Genomic DNA, 21,319 nt, shown 5'->3' with positions numbered 1-21,319 from the left:
TGTTTTCCTAACAGCTAGCCTCTCAAAGTCCTGGAAATTTTGCTTCCAAAATACCTTAGAAATGTACTGTATCCCTCACCCCCTCCCAACCTGAAGGTATATGATCAGGTACCCATCACAACCCAAGTGCAGCTCTTTCTGCTCACGGGTCCTGTCCCCATGCTTTAATAAAATCACCTTTTTGCACCAAAGATGTCTTCAAGAATTCTTTCTTGGCCATCAGCTCTGAACCCCACTGTCACCCCAAAATACCATCAATATGAGTGTGAACTGTTGGTTTTTTCATTGCATACATGCAGAAACAAATACAGAATAAAAAGTGTGGGGGTTACCTGGGTGGCTCAATCAGTTGAATGTCCAACTCTTGATTTTGGCTCAGGTCATGATCCCAGGGTGATGGGATCGAGCCCTGCATTGGGATCCACTCTGAGCATGGAGCCTGCTTGCTTGAAGTTCTCTCTCTCTCTCTCTCTCTCTCTCTCTCTCTCTCTCTCCCTCCCTCCCTCTCCCCCCCGCCCCCCCACCCCTCTCCTGCTTGTGCGCTCTCTTTAAAAAAAAAATAGAATAAAAATTGTGTACCTGTATATGTATTTCTCTGTGTGTTTGTATTCATTTCCTGTGGCTGTTGTAATAAAGCACTATCAGTGTGGTGGTGTAAAACAACAGAAATTTATTCTTTTACAATTTTGGAGGCCAAAAGTCCAAGTGAGTTTTAGGGGCTAAAGTGCCAGCTAGGCAGTGGTTCCTCTGGAGACTAAGGACGATGAATTTCCCTGCTATTTCCTGCCTCTAGAACTGCATTTCTCACATTACTTACAAGGGGCATTTGGCCCCTTTTTCCAACTAATAGCATATCACCTTTTCTCTCACTCTGCTCTCCTCTTTCTTCTTTTCTCTATCAAATCTTGACCCACCTGAGCAATCTGGGTTAGTCTCCTCATACCAAGAAACTTAATCACATCTTCAAAGTCTTTGCCATATAAGGCACCATTTACCAGATAGCAGGGATTAGAAAGAACATGGACATGTTGGGTGCAGGGGGCTTATTCAGCCTGTTGCAGTGAGCACATGCACTTGTGTGTGTCTGTTTAAAACTCTCTGTGTTCTCTGGGCTGGTCTATAAGCAGGTATACCCCAGAGGGAGTGAGCATACCCAGTCACCCAAAGTCTAGTTCTTGTGTCCAAATAAAGGGACTAGGCCTTTGGCTTTTTTTTTTTTTTTTTTAAAGAAATGGCTGATTCTAGGGAGAAGCCTGGAATATCCTATTGTACCAGGAAGTAAAATGGTAATCATAAGATAATGGAGACATGTCAGTAAACCTGACAGAAGTCAGATAGAACTTCCGCTGGCCAAAACTGGGCAATCTGAGCATTGAAATAAATAATGAAAGTAGATTATAACCCACTGAATAAAATAGTAAATTCAGTCACTATTGATAAAAATAAATAAATTTATAGGTTGAAAGTTTGATGAAGAATGGAGTATTTACATACTTTGTAAGTATTTTTCAATAGCATGCTTATTAATTACAAAGAGAGAAAATTGAAGTTGACAGTGGAGAAGCCTGGCAGATCAAAGTGAGTATGATTAAGTAGTGGGGCAGTTTAAAATTGCGTATCACTGGAGGATGCGAAGAGTAGAACAGCATCACTTCTGTGATATTCATGTCAAAGATGCCTAATCTGAATTTGATCATGAGGAAATGTAAAGACAAACCCAAGGTGAAGAACATTCTACAAAATAACTGGACTGTAATTTTCAAAAAGTGTCACAGTTTTGAAAATTAAGGAATATGATGTAATAGTGGGGTCTAAATAGCCAGTTCGAAGTTCTAAACTTCACTCTATGAGGACCTGGTTAGTCCATTTGTTAGCGGATCCCTGATTTAATTATTTAGGTCTTTCTTGGGCTGGTTACATTCTGCATAGAATACTCTTCACATCTGCCTGCCTTCAGGGTAAGGTCTAGGGTGCCAGCATTTCACAGGCTGGGTGGGAGAAGAAGTCTAAGCATCCTAACATCCAACAAACAAATCCCTATTTCCACTATGGTATCTTGTATCAGTTGTGCCTTGTGTCCCCCTAGCCAGAGATGTTCTTAAAAAGTAGAGGTGGGGATCTGAGGACTTAAATGCTTGATAACCATTCCTTAGTACTAATCCTACTAGTTTTAACCACTCCTTTCCCCACCTTCCCTGTCCCCTTGGCCTTTAGGTACTGTGTGGTGTGACTTGGATTGTTTCTGTTCTCTTTTAACAGGACATAAGATACCTGTCATCCTAAATAACTTCCTTTTTGCTCTTAGCACTTTCAGCCTTCCCTAGTGTAATAGTTGTCTAGGCTGCCATAATAAAGTACCTCAGAGTGGGTGGTATAGACAGCCAGAGAAAAAATTATTTTTATCACAGGTTTGGAGACTAGAAGTCTGAGATCAGATCTTCTGAAGCCTCCTCCTTGGCTTGCAGATGGCTGCCTTCTCCTTGTGTCTTCATATGGTCTTCCTTCTGTGTGTGTGTCTATGTCCTAATCTCCTCTTCTTATAAGGACATCAGTCATATTGAATTAGAGCCTACCCTAATGACCTTATTTTAACTTAATTACCTTTTTAAAAATTGTCTGCAAATACAATCACATCTAAGGTGTTGAGGTTTAGGCCTTCAGCATGTGAATTTTCAGCCCATAACACCTATCTAAACATTGCCTTTTGCAGCATTAGCACTAAGCCCTGCCTGCACTTGTGATGGCATGCTTGGTGCCCTGTGTCCACAGGCCTGACTTCTGCTGGGCGATCGGAGTGGATGGGATTGATCAGGATCAAGTGTGAAGTATAAATGTTGGAACCAAGTGTTATGTTCTTAATGACTTATGAAATACTGTTTTTGTGGCCTTTAATTTAGCCTTTAATCTTCTCTGGCTTAAAGCATTTTCTAATACTCAACTCTGACTGACTAGGAGGCTCTCATATCCTCTGAACACCATACTGAAATTGAAATGGTAATGAAATTAAGGAGCATACCATCCTCCTCCAACTCTTCTGTCAGCCCCTACTCCACTCTTCCTCTGGCCCCATCCCTTCCATCCCAAATTCAGTGACTTTTACTTCTGAAATTTGCTCACAGCTTTCTGCTTTGTCCTCTTAATTCTTTGCAGCTAGACAATTGGAAGAATTATTTTACATCAGTAGTGTTTTTCTTGTGTCTAATAGGTAATTATAGTCAGTAACATCTTGAGAGTTAGAAAATGTAAGTGAAAATTCTTTGCAAATCTGAAAAGCCATGTAAAATGTAAGATTGAGATTTTATTTGAATATTTAAGTGCAGGGTATGTTTTGGTAATCATGTCATTGTAATGTTACCACAGGGGAGAGGTCTGTGTTATTCCTCCTTAATGTAGTAACTGCGAAGGAGGTACAGAAGTGTGAAGAATCTTTGTGCTTCAGAATTTGAGATAAATTTGAGTAACACTCTTTATCAATAGGGAGGCTAAAGTCCAAAGACTAAGCATTAGTGTGAGATTGAGTGGAAATTCCAGCTGGGAGTGAAGTCTGGATCATCTGACAGTCCATTTGCTAATGTTACTTCATACCCCCTACTTCAGTGAGATTTATGTTTCTAAAGTGACTGTGATAAAATAAAAGAACACATTTTATTCAATTAGTAATACAGAAGAAAAAAGTAGTACCAAATTATATGGGTCTTCCGTCAAGCTGCTTCTTTCAAATAGGATTTTTCAAAGACCCGCAAAAATTATTGTAGAGATGGGTATTGTAGAGATTTATAACCTTTGGCATGGGAAGAGAATATATCTTTGGTTAAGAATAACTAATGTAAGTAAATGAATTTTATTTCACTAGGCAAGGTGGAAGAATGTTAATGCTTTGATTTAGGCCTGAATGTTAGGTTTTAGGCTCCCCCATAATTGTCATAGTATGGAGTGCTTTATCACAGTGAAAGCTTTTAGTGTATTTAACTCCTGGGTAAAACATCCCTTTAAAAAATGTTTCTCTTCTCTGAAGTCTGAAAATGCTTTGAGTACTGCTTTACTTGCAAGCTTTAGCACAGATGTGCTCTATGAACCAGTGTCAGCATCTCCTGGGAACCACCCCAGATCTGATTAATCTACATTTTAACAAGATTCCCAGGTGATTCATGTATATAAGAAAGGATGAAAAACATTGGTCTAGAGCAATGGTTTACAAAATACAGTCCCTGGAGCACCAGCACTAATATTACATGCAAAATTGTTGGAAAATACAAATTCTCAGGCCAAACATCCCAGACCTACTAAAATACAAACTCTGTGATTCTGGGTGAATCTCCAAGTACATGTTTTAATAAATCGTGTAGGTGATGCCAAGTCGTACTGAAGTTTGAGAGCCACTCTAGAGCAATGTGTTTCCAACAGTTTTGATCATGACTCATGGTGAGATACACATTTTACATCGTGATCTGATATACACACACCTGTGCATGTACACAAGTAATTTAGGAGTTATATAAAACAATGTTTAATCTTACTATGTGCTGTCATACTCTGGTATTTTCAATTTTATTCTCATATATATATGTGTGTGTATGTGTATAAACTTATATGAAAACCTGATCAAGCCACTAATGGGTCATGAGCCACACTTTAAAGAACCATGCTTTTGAGCAGGGTCTCTTCTTTTTTTGTTGTTATTTTCTTTTTTTTTAAATTATTTTATTTCATCATGATATGTACTCTTTAATCCCCATCACCTATTTTACCCACTCCTCCACCCCCTCCCCTCTGGTAGCATCAATTTATTCTCTATACTTAAGAGCTGCACAAGGTCTTTTCTTCAGTGCCACGACCCCTTTTGACAATCTGGTAATGCTATGTACCTCTTGTCAAAATAATGCTTTTTAAGTACATACAGTAACATACATGGATCTACAGTAAAACCAGTTATATTGTTTAATACATATGTTTAGTGATTTATGTTTAACAAAATATTAAATTTGTGATATGGTAATGCATTTATTTATTCATAATTAAATTTAGTGGTGGTTCTAGTAACTACTATCATTTCAAGGATGAGTATGAATTATATTTTTAAGATATCTGCAGTAACTGTTATATGATGTGAAAATGGCTGTGATTTCTACTGGTGCCAAAGTTACAGCTACTGATAATAATTCTATGGTTAGTTGCATATATTAATATTTGGAAAAAAAAGCTAAATTTCAGTTTAAGGTAAGTGAAAATAAAGATGTAAGTGTTGTTGTTTTATTTTTTTACCATTTAACTTCAGACCTCCAGAATTCTATTGATATGGAACTGAAGCTTAGAAACCTTGCTCAAGAGAAATGTTCCTTAGAGAACCGTTTTCAGGCTTTAAATTGAAACTCTATGCCAAAACATTATCTTCCTATAATTTCTTAAAACTGGTGCTTTATTGATGGCATCTTTTCTAGCACCATAGTAATGGATTTTGCCTTTAGAATTTTCTTTTTTGTCGTTTAACTGAGACCTTGGGAAGTCACCTGGAAGCCCAAATCCAAGCTATTGATAATGTTCCTTCTCTAGTTTTTCCATATCTCAGTATATGCACGCATTTGCTCAGGTCATATTTCTGGGAGTCCTTCCCTGAGTCGTGGGTTCTGCATTCAGGATTTGAATCTGGATTCCACAATTTACTAGCTGTATAACCTTGGACAAATTACTTACCCACTCATTGCCTCTTTCTCTAACTATGAGACTTGGATGATAGTAGTGCCCATCTCCTACAGTTATCCTGAGTATTAAATGAGATATTAATGTATTGCATTAATGTAACCAAGTCCAAGGTGGTTCTGCTGGCCACACAGTAGACCAGAAAGTCAAGGGCAAGATGTTGGGGGATGTAAGCAATTTTGTTCAGAAAGCCAGCAATCCAGTGGTGGACTAGGACTATTGTCCCAAAGAACCATCTCCCCAAGCATGAGATTTGAGTTTCTTCTATGTTAGGAAGAGGGGGAAGCAGGACAGAGTTGGAGTCTAAAGGTGACTGATGTTTGTAGACATCTGAGGAAGGTCATGTAACTTTTGTCCTTGGTCAGTTAATCTTTACATATAGGAATCTGGTCATGTCATTCTTATAAATCTTAAACATAGTATAGTCATTTTTGTACATACTTCCTTATTTCCTTGGGTGAGGTAGATTTTGGATGGAAAATAGTTTTTGCAAATCTTGCTATAACATGCCTGTGTGCAGAGCTAAGCAAAAGTTTCTAAGCTATACACCACAGTACCAAGGGAAATAGTAATAAGGAGTCAGACAAGCTAAGTTTCTCCCTGCTGCATTAGAACAATAATGTGCCTGGACTAAGTGGTTAGTAAATATTATTCATTGAAATTATTCCTGAAATCACCCTTTCTCTCATTTCTTAAATCCAATTTATCAGAAAATTCATGTAGATCCTTCCTACAAAGTATATTAAAAATTCATCTACTTCTGCCTATTTTCATTGCCATCATTCTACTGTAAGTTTCCATACTCTCTAACTTGGACTCTTAACTGGTATTTGCTTCCTCTTAACTCATTTCAATGCATTTACCCCATAACAATCATATGATCTTTTAAAAGTTTAAATGGGTGATCTTTTTAAAAAAAAATTTTACATACTTTGAGAGAGAGAGAGAGAGAGAGCATGGACAGGGAGGGTCAGAGAGAGAGAGCAAGAATTCTAAGCAGGCTCCAAACTATCAGTGTGGAACCTAACACAGGTCTCATACTCACGAACTGTGAGATCATGTCCTGAGCCCAACTCAAGAGTTGGACACTTAACCAACTGAGCCACCCAGGCACCCCTAAATGAATGATCTTTTAAATGGGTTAGTGAGTCACCATATATTTCAAACCCTTCCCTGGCTTCTCATCAGACCTTTCCTTGACCTACACATCATGTGTGTTTGGCTCCTGTCTCCTCTCCTTACTTTCTGCTGTGTTATTTTCTTGGTCAGTCTCTAAAGTTTCCCATTTACCCACTATTCTGTGGCCATGTTGGCTTTTCAATCATTTGAGTAGCCTAATCCTTTCCTGCTATAAGGCCTCCTGCTATATGACCCTCTCTCTGCTTAGATGGGGGAGTCTGTTCTTCCCTGGCTCTCATCCTTCTCATCTCTACAAGTATTAGTTACTCAGAGAGCCTTCCTTAACCGCTCTACCACGATACCTAGGGCATCACATTCCTCTTTTACCAGTCTGAAGCTCCCTAAACACATCAAAACATTGATATTTCCTCTCTGCTGGGGAAAAGGTTAATCAACAGCTTGTGAATATCAAGCACATAACTCCCAAGAGGAGTATACACCTTTATCAAAAAGATAAATTTTACACAGTTGAACATTAAGTGATTGTAGAGCTATTTTAAGAAATAAATTGTTTCCTCAAACTTGTACAAACTAGCTCTTTGATATTGGTAGGAAAGAACAAAGAGAGGCCTACCTGTTGAACTGGTTTGCAGTAGGGTGATGGAGTTAATCATAACCCCATCATGGGCCTTCTCACTACTGTCAATCATTTCTGCTCCAAGGAATATAATAGAATAGAGGGGAATAAAATTTCCCTCTATGAAGTAGCTGTTTGGTTGCTGATAAAACTCTGTGCTTCTGTCTCCTACAGTGAACGGTTATGTTTGCTGCTCAGACATGAGAAAAGAAGATGTCTCTTAATTAGAGGGTAGAAACCAGGGAGGGCAGTGTCTGGATTTTGGTTGATTTTTGGGTTCAGGGTAAAGTGGCAGAAGAATGGCTCCCTGATTGAACTAGGCTAGATTTCTCCGTGTTTTACAATTTCTACCTTGTTACTTATTTTAAATTAATACTAGGCCAGAGAAGGGAGGGAGGCACTCCTGAGTTTTGGCAGTTGCCTAAAGCAGCCAGGAGGAAGGCCATAGGAATTTAGAATCATGATGTGAACCCACTTTCACAGTCACCTTTGTAGCTTATCTTTCAAATAGGGGACTTTATGGAATTTCAGAGAACACTGGGACAGATGCTTAAATTTAGGAGAGTTAGTATAAATGGGATGAGTGGCACTTAAACTCTGTGCCCCCTGTTTGGCTGAATGGTGTTTCTGATTACATAAAAAATAAGGTCTTTTTGGGGAAAGACTTCTTTATGTTAGCATATTTTAGTAGAACCCATACACAAATATTCCTGCTGTGTGCTATAGGTATTGATAATCATTTGGAACATGACACATCTAAAAATAAAATACATTTTGCTAATTGCAGAAAAGTAACATAAGTTTAATTTAAAAAATTCCGCCAACCCACAGATAACATCATACTCAATGGTGAAAAGCTAAAAGCTTTTTCTCTAAGGCTAGGAACAAGACAAGGATGTTAACTCTTGGCCACTTTTATTCAACATAGTGCTGGAAGTCTTAGCTGCAGCAGTTAGTCAAGAGAAAGAAATAAAAGGTATCCACATTGGTAAGGAAGAAATAAAACTGTTGCTATATGCAGATAACATTATATTATATATAGAAAAATTAAAATGTCCACTAAAAAACTATTAGAACTGATAAATGAATTTGGTAAAGTTGCAGAATATAAAATTAATATACAGAAACCTGTTGGATTTCTATATACTAATAATGAACTAGCAGAAAGAGAAATTAGGAAAACAGTCCCATTTACAACTGTATCAAAAAGAGTAAAATACCTAGGAATACATTTAACCAAGAAGGTGAAAGACCTGTACTCTGAAAACTGTAAGACATTGATGAAAGAACTTGAAGCTGACACAAATAAGTGGAAAGATATACTAGGTTTATGGACTGGAAGAATTAATGTTAAAATGTACATATTAATCCAAAACAGTCTACAGATTCAGTGCAATCCCTATCAAAATGACAGTAGTATTTTTCCCACAACTAGAACAAACAGTTGTAAAATTTATATGGAACTGTAAAGGACCCTGAATGGCCAACGTATTCTTGAGAAAGAAGCACAAAGTTGTAAGTATTACAATCTCACATTTCAAACTATACTGCAAAGCTATAGTACTCAAAACAATATGGTTCTGGCAACAAAAATAGACACATAGATCAATTGAACAGGACAGATAGCCAAGAAATAACCCCATACAGGGGCGCCTGGGTGGCTCAGTCGGTTGAGCATCCGACTTCGACTCAGGTCATGATCTCGCGGTGTGTGAGTTCGAGCCCTGCATCGGGCTCTGTGCTGACAGCTCAGAGTCTGGAGCCTGCTTCAGATTTTGTGTCTCCCTCTCTCTCTACCCCTCCCCTGCTCATGCTCTGTCTCTCTCTGTCTCAAAAATAAATAAAAACATTTAAAAAAACTAAAAAAAAAAAGAAATAACCCCATACTTATATGGTAAATAACTATGACAAAGAAGGCAAGAATATACATTGGGAGTAGACAGTATCTTTAGTAAAGAGTTAGACAGCAGCATGCAAAAAAAGTGAAAACGGACCACTTTCTTACACCATGCACCAAAAATAAACTCAAAATAGATTAAAGACCAAAATGTGGGATGCCTGGGTGGCTCAGTCAGTTGAGCATCTGACTCTTGATTTCAGCTCAGGTCATGATCCCAGGGTCATGGGATCAAGGCCTGTGTCAAAGCTCCATGCTCAGTGTGGAGTTTAAAATTCTCTCTCCCTGTGCCCCTCCCTAGCTTGTACTCCTCTCTCTCTCTCTCTAAAATAAAAATAAAAAAAAAATTAAAATAAAAATAATAAGGACAAAATTGTATACCTGGAATCAGGAAACTTCAAATGAAAACATAGGCAGTCAACTCTTGGACATCACCCTTAGCAGTATTTTTCTGGATCTGTCTCTTCAGGCAAGGGAAACAAAGCAAAAACAAACTCTTGGACTACATCAGACTACATCAGACTAAAGAGCTCCTGCAGAGCAAAAGAAACCATCAACAAAACAAAACAAAAAACATACTTGAATGTGAGAGGACATTTGCAAATGATATATCTGATAAGGGGTTAACATCCAAAATATATAAAGAACTCCTACAACTCAACTCCAAACAAAACCATAAATAATTGATTAAAAATTAGAGGACCTGAATAGACATTTTTCCAAAGAAGACATACAGATGGCAAGAGACATGTGAAAAGATGGTCAACATCCCTAATTATCAGAGAAATGTAAATTAAAATCACAGTGAGATATCACCTCACATAGAATGGCTAATGACTATTATCAAAAAGACAAGAAATAACAGTTGTTAGGATGTGGAGAAAAGGGAACCCTCATGCACTATTGGTGGGAATGTAAATTGGTACAGCTATGTGGAAAATAGTATGGAAATTCCTCAAAAAATTAAAAATAGAAGTATCATATGATCCAGTAATTCTACTTCTGGAAGAAAAAAAGAAAACATTAATTTGAAAAGATGTATGCACTCCTATGTGTATTGCAGTGTTTTTCTAATATCCAAGATACAGAAGCAACCCAAGTGCCCATCCACAGATGAATGAATTGGTGTGATGTGGTATACATATATGTGTGTGTGTACATATACATATATATGTGTGTACACACATATATACACACGTGTGTGTGTGTGTGTATATTTATGTATGTATGTATAAATGGAATAAAACTCAGCCATAAAAAAAGACTGAAAGCTTGCCTTTTATGATACTATGGGTGGGCACCTAGAGGGTATTTTGCTAAGTGAAATAAGTCAGATGGAAAAAGACAATACCATATGATTTCACTTATAAGTAGAATCTAAAGAAACAAAACCAGCGAACAAACAAAAACATACCCAGAATAGAGATAAATGCAGAGAACATAAATGCAGAGAACAAACTGGTGGTTGCTAGGGGGTTGGAGGGTGGGAGGATGGGCTAAATAGGTGAAAGGGATTAAGAGGTACAAACTTAATTATACAAACTTAAGGTACAAACTTAATTATAAAGTAAGTCATGGGGATGAATAGTATAGTATAGGGAATATAGTCAATCATATTGTAATAACTTTGTATGGTAGCAGATGGTAACTATAATTTTCGGGGTGAGAGTTTTGTATCACTATGTTGTATACCTGAAACTAATATAATGTTGTATGTCAACTGTACTTCAATTTAAAAAAATAGGGGCGCCTGGTTGGTTAAGTGTACAACTTTGGCTCAGGTCATGATCTTGGGGTTTGTGAGTTCAAGCCCTGCATTGGGCTCTGTGTTGACAGCTCAGAGCTGGGAGCCTGTTTGGATTCTGTGTCTCCTTCTCTCTCTGCCCCTCCCCTGCTTGCACTCTGTCTCTCTCTCAAAAATAAATAAACATTAAACAAATTTTTTTAAACAAGTATTGTGCCATAATTCTGCCCCCTCCATCAAGCCAAAGTTTTCATAAATTTCTTATTCCCCTATAGATGTATGTTTATTTTTCTATACAATTGTAATCTTTCAGTGATGATTTTGTATTTTGATTTTTGTTGTATTATATTTTTTATGTTTCATTTTTAATGGCCATGTAGCATTCTGTCAAGAAGATATTTCATTATTGCTTAACTATTCTCTTGTGGTTGGTTTGTTTTATGATGTATTTTTTATATGTTTTTAATGATAACTTTTTTTTTGTTTTAATTTTGCAGGCAGAGACATTTGTTTGGGTTAACAATGCATCGTCTCATTCCCAGAGTGTTGCCAAGGCCAAATATGAATTTTTATTTGGCATATCTAAAGAGAAACCTCCAGATACTAGTAAGTGTTTCCCTACCCTCTTCCTTTAGGTAACAGATATGAAGTGCTACAGAGATTTCAGATGTTAAAAGCTGAGATTTCTTCAACCAAGAACTGATCTGAAATTACCCAGAACAAACTACAAGAATCACATCCTGCATTTTTAACTTTTATATCTTAGAAAGATTGTTTTGATGAATAAAGTGAACAAGTTTCAAAAAGGTAGGAAGGCAGTAATGAAGGTGGAGAAGTACTCAATCAGTACATGATAAAGGGGATATGAGTTGTCTTGGGAATTAGCTAAGAAAGGGATATTGCATTTGGTTAGGAGCCTGGGTGTGGAGCTAGACTTCCGAAGTTTGAATCCTGGCCTTGTAACTTATGAGATGTATGACCTTGAGTAAGTTATCTAATCTGCTTGTGCCTCAGTGTTTTCATCTATAAAATGGGACTATACATGTTGTAAATAAGATAGTATACATGTCTCAGAATTCTTTTGGGGGTTTTAAGTAAATTGACGAATGTAAAGATCTCAGAGCCACGTTTGGCATGTAACGAGTGTTATAAAAGTGTTTGCTAATGTTATTGTTTATTGTAATCATTATCATCATCATACCATATTTGAAGTTGACATTTAGAAGTATAGTCATGACTTTCCTCAATTCTATCACTGTCTGACACTGATTTTTGTTTTGGTTAGTCAAGGTATCTGACCTAATGTAGCTGTTTTTCAGTTGAAAAAATCAAATAATACCTGCATTTTTGACTTACATGTTAGATAAGATTAGGTAATGGACCCCCATAATATTTGGGGATAGCAAGAATGCAGTGTATATGCAACCATGTAATAATTTCTTTTACCTAATGGTGCATATTTATTAGATATAGCAATAGTTGAGGACTCTTGATGAAGAATAAAACAGCTAGGTTATTTTTTAAAAATCATTCTGCTTTAAAAAAATTTTTTTTAATGTTTATTTATTTTTGAGAGACAGAGCATGAGCAGGGGAGGGACAGACACAGAATCTGAAGGAGGCTCCAGGCTCTGTGCTGACAGCTCATGGGACCAGAACTCATGAATTGTGAGATCATGACCTGAGTTGAAGTTGGATGCTTAACTGACTGAGCCACCCAGGTGCCCCAAAAATCATTCTGCTTTTATTATAGTGCCCCAATTTGTTATTTATCATTCAGCGTAAATACCTAACTATTCTGGGCTTGAGTTTTAGGGCACTTACTCATCTATTCATTATTTCTGAGACAGGGTATACTGATTTACCCAAGACTATTTAAAACTCCTTGGCATAGCCTTTGCATGTCACATTGTGATTTTGTGCTGATTAGAGGTGTTTTTTTTATTTTTCTTTCAGAAAAAGTATTTTTACTTTACTATGTAGAGATAGTATCAAATATCTGCATAGTTCTCTGACTTGGTGGGTGAGTTTGGTTATTCCTTACTCGTAGGTTTTGAGTAGTTTTCTCTGTATACCTGAGTCAAATCAAAATGACATTTTAAACCTGTTTTTATTTGCCTTGGTAAAAACAGTTAGTATTATTTGTGTCTGGTGTGATGTTATTCTGCAGATGTGAAAGTATGCATGTATTAATTGAGTAAATATGTTTAAATAACAGTTATGTGTAGTTATCTGTACTGGGCACTGTGAGGGTGCAAAGAAGTAAAGACATAGTTCTTTCCCTTTAGGAGCTTATTCTTTGGTCAGAGAGAAACATATCTGTAAGTGATTGGTAGGGGGGAATGATCATTTTCAGCTGTGACTTCATGGAGAGTTAGAAGTTGAACTTTTTCATAAAGAATGACTAGTGTTCTGATTAGTAAGGTTTTAGGGGAGGGCATTTCAGATTGAGGGAATGGAATGAACCAAAGGTATGGTGGCAGAAAATAAAAATTGTTTCATGGACAGGAAGGAGATTAGCCTGGTTGGTTTTAAATTTAGAAAGATAATCGTTTAAATGGGGGGCAAAATCATTTGGGCCTAAGGCAGGATAGAGTTTGCATTTTATCCAGGTGTGCAGAGAGGAAGTGGCAAATCAAGATGAATTGATCTGGAAATTGGAACAGAGCAGCAGAAGCTATCGGTTACAATAGGAGGGTTGTAAAATGCAAGTTTATATTGACTTGGAAAGTATTCTTTTCATATCTTTACAAAGAAATTATAGCATATTTTTTTTTCATTTCAAAAACACTGTTGAAGTTTCTTTACATAGACTAGTCATTTGTCATCAAAACACTGCCCAAATTCAGACGACTGTAGAGTTAAGGTAGTAGAGAGAATAGGACAGTGTTTCTATTTGAATTTGATTGATAGACATATCTCTTCCCAAAAGGTTTTTTTTTTTCCATTAAAAAAGAAAAAAAGTAAATTAAATAAGTGACTTAACCGGGGCACCTGGGTGGCGCAGTCGGTTAAGTGTCCGACTTCAGCCAGGTCACGATCTCACGGTCCGTGAGTTCGAGCCCCGCGTCAGGCTCTGGGCTGATGGCTCAGAGCCTGGAGTCTGTTTCCGATTCTGTGTCTCCCTCTCTCTCTGCCCCTTCCCCGTTCATGCTCTGTCTCTCTCTGTCCCAAAAATAAATAAACGTTGAAAAAAAAAATAAGTAACTTAACCTAGGTGCTCCAGAAGCAGCGTGCTGGAGAAATGGATGCATCCCCAGTAATACTCAGGAGGCATCACCTGACAGGTGGTACCCTAGCAATGACATAATCAGATCAGGTAAGGTCCCGTGGTTCGTGATCCTCTGTGAGGCCCAAGGAAAATGTCACTGCTACAGGGAGAGAAGGTTTAGACTTTGCCATTGAGCAGCAACTTAACATGAGTTGTTGGTACGAGGTTCTAGGGGAAACAAGTCAAGATTATTTGCAAACTATAGCTTTTGCAGGGATTTTGAATCAGTGGCAAGGCTTAGAATGTTGGATGGGGTACAGGAGAACATGTGAATGGTGGAAGAATCTCTTGGCGTGGAATTAAGATCTAGATTCTCATTATCTGTTTATCAGTATAGTGAAAAGAAAGAAGTGACTGTGCTTCCTTAATTTCTGTGTTCCCTCTGCTATCTGGGAGCTGCAGCTTTCAGGAGCTTCTCAAGGGCTAGAGCAGTAGTTGGTAGTTGTTGAGAGGCTCTGGGCTATGTGTGATGTCAGTTGTGCTGTTACTTAATGAGGCTGTGAGCCACCAGAGATAGGTTGCCCACTTCCATTCTAGTCAGCTATTAGAATATGTGTAGAGCTGCAGTGAACTTCAAAGAGATAAAAAGAGATATCACAGGGACTGCACTTGGGGCTAACCATAAGGCCTGTATTAATTAGCAGTTGAGTGACAGTGCCTTTCAGACTTTCTACTTCCCACACCTTTCCTCTTTAGGTTACTGCTTAGATGACCAGTATGGCTTTTCTAAACTAGTCAGATAAAGTACACTTTAACAGGAGGGTGGCTTCAATTTGGGAAAGTATGTTTTTTGAAGTGTTCATAAGACAGTATCAGATGGCCAACATTAGTTAGTCTCTGATTTGGTCAAAATCTGGGAGGGAAAAATGTTTGAGAAATTCTTTGAAGAAGATTAAGATTCTGTTCCTCAACTTTTAGGCAGAACAGGTGACTTATAGAAGGGCATGAGAAAGTAAAGGGGCCTGTGGGATGCCTTCTAAGAAGGGGAATCAACTTATATGACTCTTACAAATTGACAGAATCTCACTCCTGTGTTCTTTATGTTTTTTCACCCTGTATTCTTTATTGATTTGTAAACTTTTTAAGGTAAGTAGGTAAAGAAATGTGCTTCAGAAATACTATTGAACTTGCCCAAGGGTAGTTTAGATGCTTTAGAATGAGGTAGAGGTCAGGGAGGAGGTAAGGGGGCAGGGGATTGATACACTGATTTTCCAGAGCTCTGAGAGTGGGAAAAAGCCAACTCATGTGGAACTGAAATCCAAGCCTGCAGCACAGATGGGGTAGAGATTCAAGTGTATCTTCACATGATATCTAGAAATTGACATAAAAGTGGTGTTAGACTTGTTGACCTTAAAAGTAAAAAAGCCAGTTATTTTACTAGCAAAATCAGTTTATTCAGCAATAGCAGAGGAATTGCAATTTGGGACATGCAAACTATGGCAAAACATAAGCAAGTTCCAAGATCAAAGGAAAGGAACATTATAGAGAAAAAGAGGAAAATGGGAGGGGCTGCTTTCAACAAAAGTTTGTTGGAGGAAAGCAAGAGTTTAGGGTGGTAACAGTTTCTCATTGGGTGAGTTGTGGTATTATTGGCTGAGCTTATTGCTGGCCAAGGAGAAATTCTTCCTTTCTGCTGCTGGAATCATAAAGTAGGTTTCTTCCTGTAGCGAAAGCAAAATACTGCTCTTCATGCTGGGGTCTGCAGTTGACCAGTGGTAGGGCACGAGAACTTCCCTTCTGGCCTGCCCACTCCATTTTAAATGAGGTTTTCTTCAGTTTTCAGTTTCACAGACTGGAGAAACTCCACACATTATTGCTGGAGTATGCAAAACTACTCTGAGGGATTGTCTCACAGCTCAGGACAAAGAAAACCCCCATGTTAATAAATCAGTAATCCATAATATTGATCAACTCACAATAAAATGGCATAAATAGCAAAAAAGAAGGAGCTTCCGTGGAAGGGGGGGGGGGCGGAATCAACATTCACAACAAATAGGGAATCAAGACCCAAAGAACTAGAGACAGTAGAATATTCTGAAATTGTAAAATTGGTTTGTTTAAAAGATAAAAGAAGGAAAAGAAACCATTATGATGAAGGGAAAGTGTGAAGCAGGGACATGCATATTTGAGCAAGAAACAAATATAACTTACAGAAAATTAAAAAATACAGATAGTGGAATAAAAACCCCCACAGTGCTTGGTTAAGTGTACATATTTAGGTTTACATTTGGTAGGGACTGATGAACTCTTTTTTGATCCTTGCTTATCATATGTTATCTGTAGAGAAGTGAAAAGAAGGGGGGAGAAAAGAGCTTCTGTAATTCCAAACAATATGTTCTAATTTTGGTAAAGTTTACTTCTGATTTTTTGTTTGTTTGTAAGTTCCATACCCAAGAGTACATGGATGTTTCTTCTTGTTTCTTCCTCGTTCACTGAATATATTACTCTGTAGCAGACATTGTTCTAGGTCTTGGGAATAGTAGTGAACAGAACTAAAATCCACATTTAACAAACTGTTTAACAGAAAGATTGTTCTGGGGTACCTGGGTGGATCAGTTGGTTAAGTGTCCGACTTTGGCTCAGATCATAGTCTCAAGGTTAGTGAATTTGAGCCCCGTGCTGGGCTCTAGGCTGACAGTTCAGAGCATGGAGCTTGCTTTGGATTTTGTGACTCCCTGTCTCTCTGCCCCTTGCCTGCTCATGCTCTGTCTCTTTCTCTGTCAAAAATAAATAAATATTTTTTTAAAAAAAGTAAGATTGTTCCTATTCAGATTCTCCTCTGGGTACATTAATGTTCATCTTTCACAACCTCTTCAGCATTGAATATTATCTCAAACAAAACACTGTACCAAATTTAATAGAGGAAAATGGACATAACTAGCTTTTACTCCTTCAGATGTAGGCATTTATTTTTTATTTTAAATAGGAAATTTAAGTTCTTATTACCAAAATTATATGTGTGTATAATCTGAAAAATATAACTTTTAACAAATTATACGTGGCCAAAAAACAAGAGTCATCTTCTTTGCCACTCTCCATTCCCTCCCTTAGGGGCACATTGTTAGTACTATTCTCTAAATCTTTCTCTCTCCAAACCGTGAACCTGACTCTTCTTCCTCTGAGTGAGGATCCCACAACATTCTCTCTCCCAGTTCTTCCCTGTGGTAGTGATTGCTATCTTGACTGATTATTGCTTTTTTCTCCTACCCTTTTTTTCCTTTCACTTTTTGGAAAAGCTTTTACTGTAGTTGCCTCATAGATAATATGCTAACATCTGTATTATAGTTTATTCATCCCCCCATACCAAAAGTTGTGTTTTTATTGTTTACTTGGTTACAGCTATGGTTTTTAAATATTAATATTTGAAACTGTGTTTCGTAAGCCATGGATTCTAAATAGTCATCTTATGACATTCTTCTGTAAGATAAGAATGCGGTGCCTCTGCATCTCCCCTCCAGCTGCCCTTCTCCAGGCTGAGCCTCCATCTGTCTCACCTTTACTTTAATAAGACTTATGGCGGGGCGCCTGGGTGGCGCAGTCGGTTAAGCGTCCGACTTCAGCCAGGTCACGGTCTCACGGTCTCACGGTCCGTGAGTTCGAGCCCGGCGTCAGGCTCTGGGCTGATGGCTCGGAGCCTGGAGCCTGTTTCCGATTCTGTGTCTCCCTCTCTCTCTGCCCCTCCCCCGTTCATGATCTGTCTCTGTCTGTCCCATAAATAAATAAAAACATTGAAAAAAAAAATTTAAGACTTATGGCATTTACATTCTGTTCTGAAACTAGGACACAATCTTTTGTGTTTTTACTATAGGTTGACTCTAAAAATTTAACATCCAGCACCAGCATTTACAGAATGTAGAGTTCAGGTAGTGTAGTTGGACCTGATGTGAAACGCAAGTAGATCCTGTGTCTGTAACATGCTGTTCGTGGTTGTACAGCTAACCAGAGCAGAGAGGAGAAAAAAGTGAGGGGAGGGGCCAGCAGGTTGTTATAATTTACTGATCAATTGTTATGTCTTTACTTTATCACTAGCTGTAACTGGATTATTATTATTTTTGAACATTGATAAAACCTTATTATCCAATGTAAAGAAGGGTTAAAAGGTAGGAGTTTCCAGTTTAGTTGTTCCAGTGTGCAAGGTATCAACAAGGACATAGATGTTCCCATCACTTCCCTTTGCCATCTGCAACCTGTTAGCATTCATCCAAGACATGTCCCCTTATATTATCAAGATGGCTGCTGTAATGCCAGCCCCAAATTCTCATACAAGTATGTCCAAAAGAAAATAAGCTTCTTCTCACCTCTCTCTCTCTTTTTTAATTTTAATTTAAATCCAAGTTAGTTAACATAAAGTGTAATAATGTTTTCAAGAATGTAATTTAGTGATGCGTCACTTACATATAACACCCAGTGCTCATCCCAACCAGTGTACTCCTACTGTTCCTTGCCTATTAATTGGATTATTTGTAACAAGCAATTCATTATCACCATGAACACATCCTTCTTAGAACCTTCTGACAAACTTGTTCTAATTTTTGCTAAAAGTTTTCTATGCCTTTATACAGCTGTTCTCCTTAGATTTTTTTTTAATGTTTATTTATTTTTGAGAGAGACAGAGACAACGCTTGAGCGGGGCAGGGGCAGAGAGAGAGGGAGACACAGAACCCAAAACAGGCTCCAGACTCTGAGCTGTCAGCACAGAGCCCGATGTGGGGCTCAAACTCACGGACCATGAGATCATGACCTGAGCCCAAGTCAGATGCTGAACCGATGGAGCCACCCAGGTGCCCCTGTTCTCCTTAGATTTTAAAAGAATTGTTTATATTGTATTCTTGATTAGATGTACTGCTTTTTGGATTGCATGTTTCATTCTTGGAATCCTTTTTTTTTTTTTTTTTTTTGACTGGAGTCTGTCCTTTACCCTTTAGTAATACTTTTGGAGAGGTTCTGGGATTGGTAAAATTCCTAAAGCTTTTATGTCAGAAAATGACTATTTCGTTTTTATGCTTTGTTGCTTTTTCCCACAGAATTAAAGTCTAGGTTCACGTTATTTCTTTTCAGAAGTCTGATGTTACTGCTTCCCTTTCTGTTGGATTCATTGGTACCATGGCCACTCTGATGCTTGCTCCTTTTTGTCACCTGCTCTTTCTCTCTGGACACTTTCTTTCTGCCCTCTGACATGTCAGGAGGCATGAATCATTGTATTTTCTGCATGGTACTTGTTGAGCCTTTCCGGTCATATCTTTCTGTAGCTTTGGGACCATTTGTTCTATTATTTTTAAATTATTCCCTTTCCACTTTTTAAATGGTTTTTACTTTGAAATTCCTACTAGATGGCTGTTGGTTCACTTGGATTTGATTAATCATCAATGTCTCTTAATTTTTCTTTCCTATTTAAAAAAATTAAAAAAAAATTTTTTTTAATGTTTATTTACTTTTGAGAGAGATACAGAGTATGAGTGGGGGAGGAGCAGAGAAAGAGGGAGACACAGAATCTGAAGCAGGTTCCAGGCTCTGACCTGTCAGCACAGAGCCCGACATGGGGCTTGAATTCATTGACCACAGGATCATGACCTGAGCTGAAGTTGGATGCTTAACCAACTGAGCCACCTAGGCACCCCTCTTCTATTCTAAAATATGTAATTAAAAGCTTTCTAATAAAAGATTCACTTTGATAATTATACTTATAATTTCAAAAGTTCTTTCCCATTCTCTGACACTCAGGTTTCCCTGCAATCTGTTCTTTCGTGTATGCATTATTATGTTGAATCTCTAAAGATTTAATTAGAGTTGTTTTCCCAAGATTACCTTCTGTTTCTGGAATTTCTACTTCATCCAGGGTCAGTTCTATTTTATTAAATCTTGGAACTTCTCTTGGAAGCCACCGTTTTTCCTCAAATGTCTGTTGGAGTTGTTTTTTCCCCATTCTTATGCACGAATGAAAGACTGAGTTCCCAAATATAGATAGCTAGAATTTCTCTGTATGTGTGGAGTACATCCCCAGCAGGCCTCTTCCTTGAGGAGGAGGGAGGGCTGATAGAGAAGGGCTGAGAAGAATCTTGGTGAGCTGAGATTTATGGACTGGTATAGGTACGTGGGTGGGCTAGGTGCTTTTGATGCCAGCAAGCTTCTAGGTAGGGAGAATGGTGGAAGAGGGGACAAAATGGGAAGCTGCTTTGTAGGTAATTCTTCAGTTAATCACAGTGACATCTGTTCTGCTTCCCATTCTGGGTGTGGACACCTGTCAACCCTGGGCGTTTAGCTTCTCTGTGGTTTTACCATTAGGGTAACAAAAGCCTTCTGGATTAGTTCTTGGTTGTGATTTCTGCTTTATTTTGTCTATGATTATAACCCTATCCCTTTTAGTCTGACAAACTCATTAAAATCTCTGGCTTAATAATGTTCCTCTTTTTCTAAGCATTGTTAACAAATTTGTTTTGAAATTTGTCATTTATTTTTAAAGTTTATTTATTTTTGAGAGAGTGAGAGGGTGTGTGAGTAAGTGGGGGAGGGGCAGAGAGAAAGAGGGAGAAAGAGAGAGTCTCAAGCAGGCTCCATGCTGTCAATACAGAGCCCAATGCAGGGCTTGAACCAACAAACTATGAGATCATGACCTGAGCTGAAACCGAGTTGGATGTTTAACTGACTGAGCCACCCAGGTGCCCCTTAAATTTGTCATTTTAATGGGACTTAGAAAAGGAGAGGAGGCAAACTTGTGTCCTTATCTATCATAGTAACCCAGAAATATGAATAACTCTTTTTTTCTCCAGTTTTATTGATATATACAATTGGCAGATAACATTGTATAGGTTTAAGGTATCCAATGTGATGACTTGATAAGTATGTATATTGTGAAGTGATTACCACATTAAGTTTAGTTAACACATCTGTCACCTCACATAGTTTCTTTTTCTTTCTTTCTTTCTTTCTTTCTTTCTTTCTTTCTTTCTTTCTTTCT

The 21,319-nt window shown here is 37.9% G+C and overlaps 1 protein-coding gene across 10 annotated transcripts in view; it reads left to right on the top strand.

Moving 5' to 3' along the window:
* The window catches only part of PSD3 (pleckstrin and Sec7 domain containing 3), a 746,112-nt gene that overhangs the window by 228,288 nt on the left and 496,505 nt on the right, over positions 1–21,319 (top strand). For all 10 annotated transcript variants that reach the window (XR_005797446.1, XM_040496884.1, XM_040496672.1 and 7 more), the window contains one exon: positions 11,592–11,700. Coding sequence is in view for 9 of the 10 variants with exons in the window: in XM_040496884.1 (XP_040352818.1) it covers positions 11,592–11,700 (109 nt within the window). In the remaining variant the exon portion in view is untranslated. The remainder of the gene's footprint in view (positions 1–11,591; positions 11,701–21,319) is intronic.

Source organism: Herpailurus yagouaroundi, unplaced genomic scaffold, assembly GCF_014898765.1.
Source record: "Herpailurus yagouaroundi ecotype Mexico unplaced genomic scaffold, PumYag 28, whole genome shotgun sequence".
NCBI classification, from domain to species: domain Eukaryota; kingdom Metazoa; phylum Chordata; class Mammalia; order Carnivora; family Felidae; genus Herpailurus; species Herpailurus yagouaroundi.
This window is presented reverse-complemented; position numbering and strand designations above follow the sequence as displayed.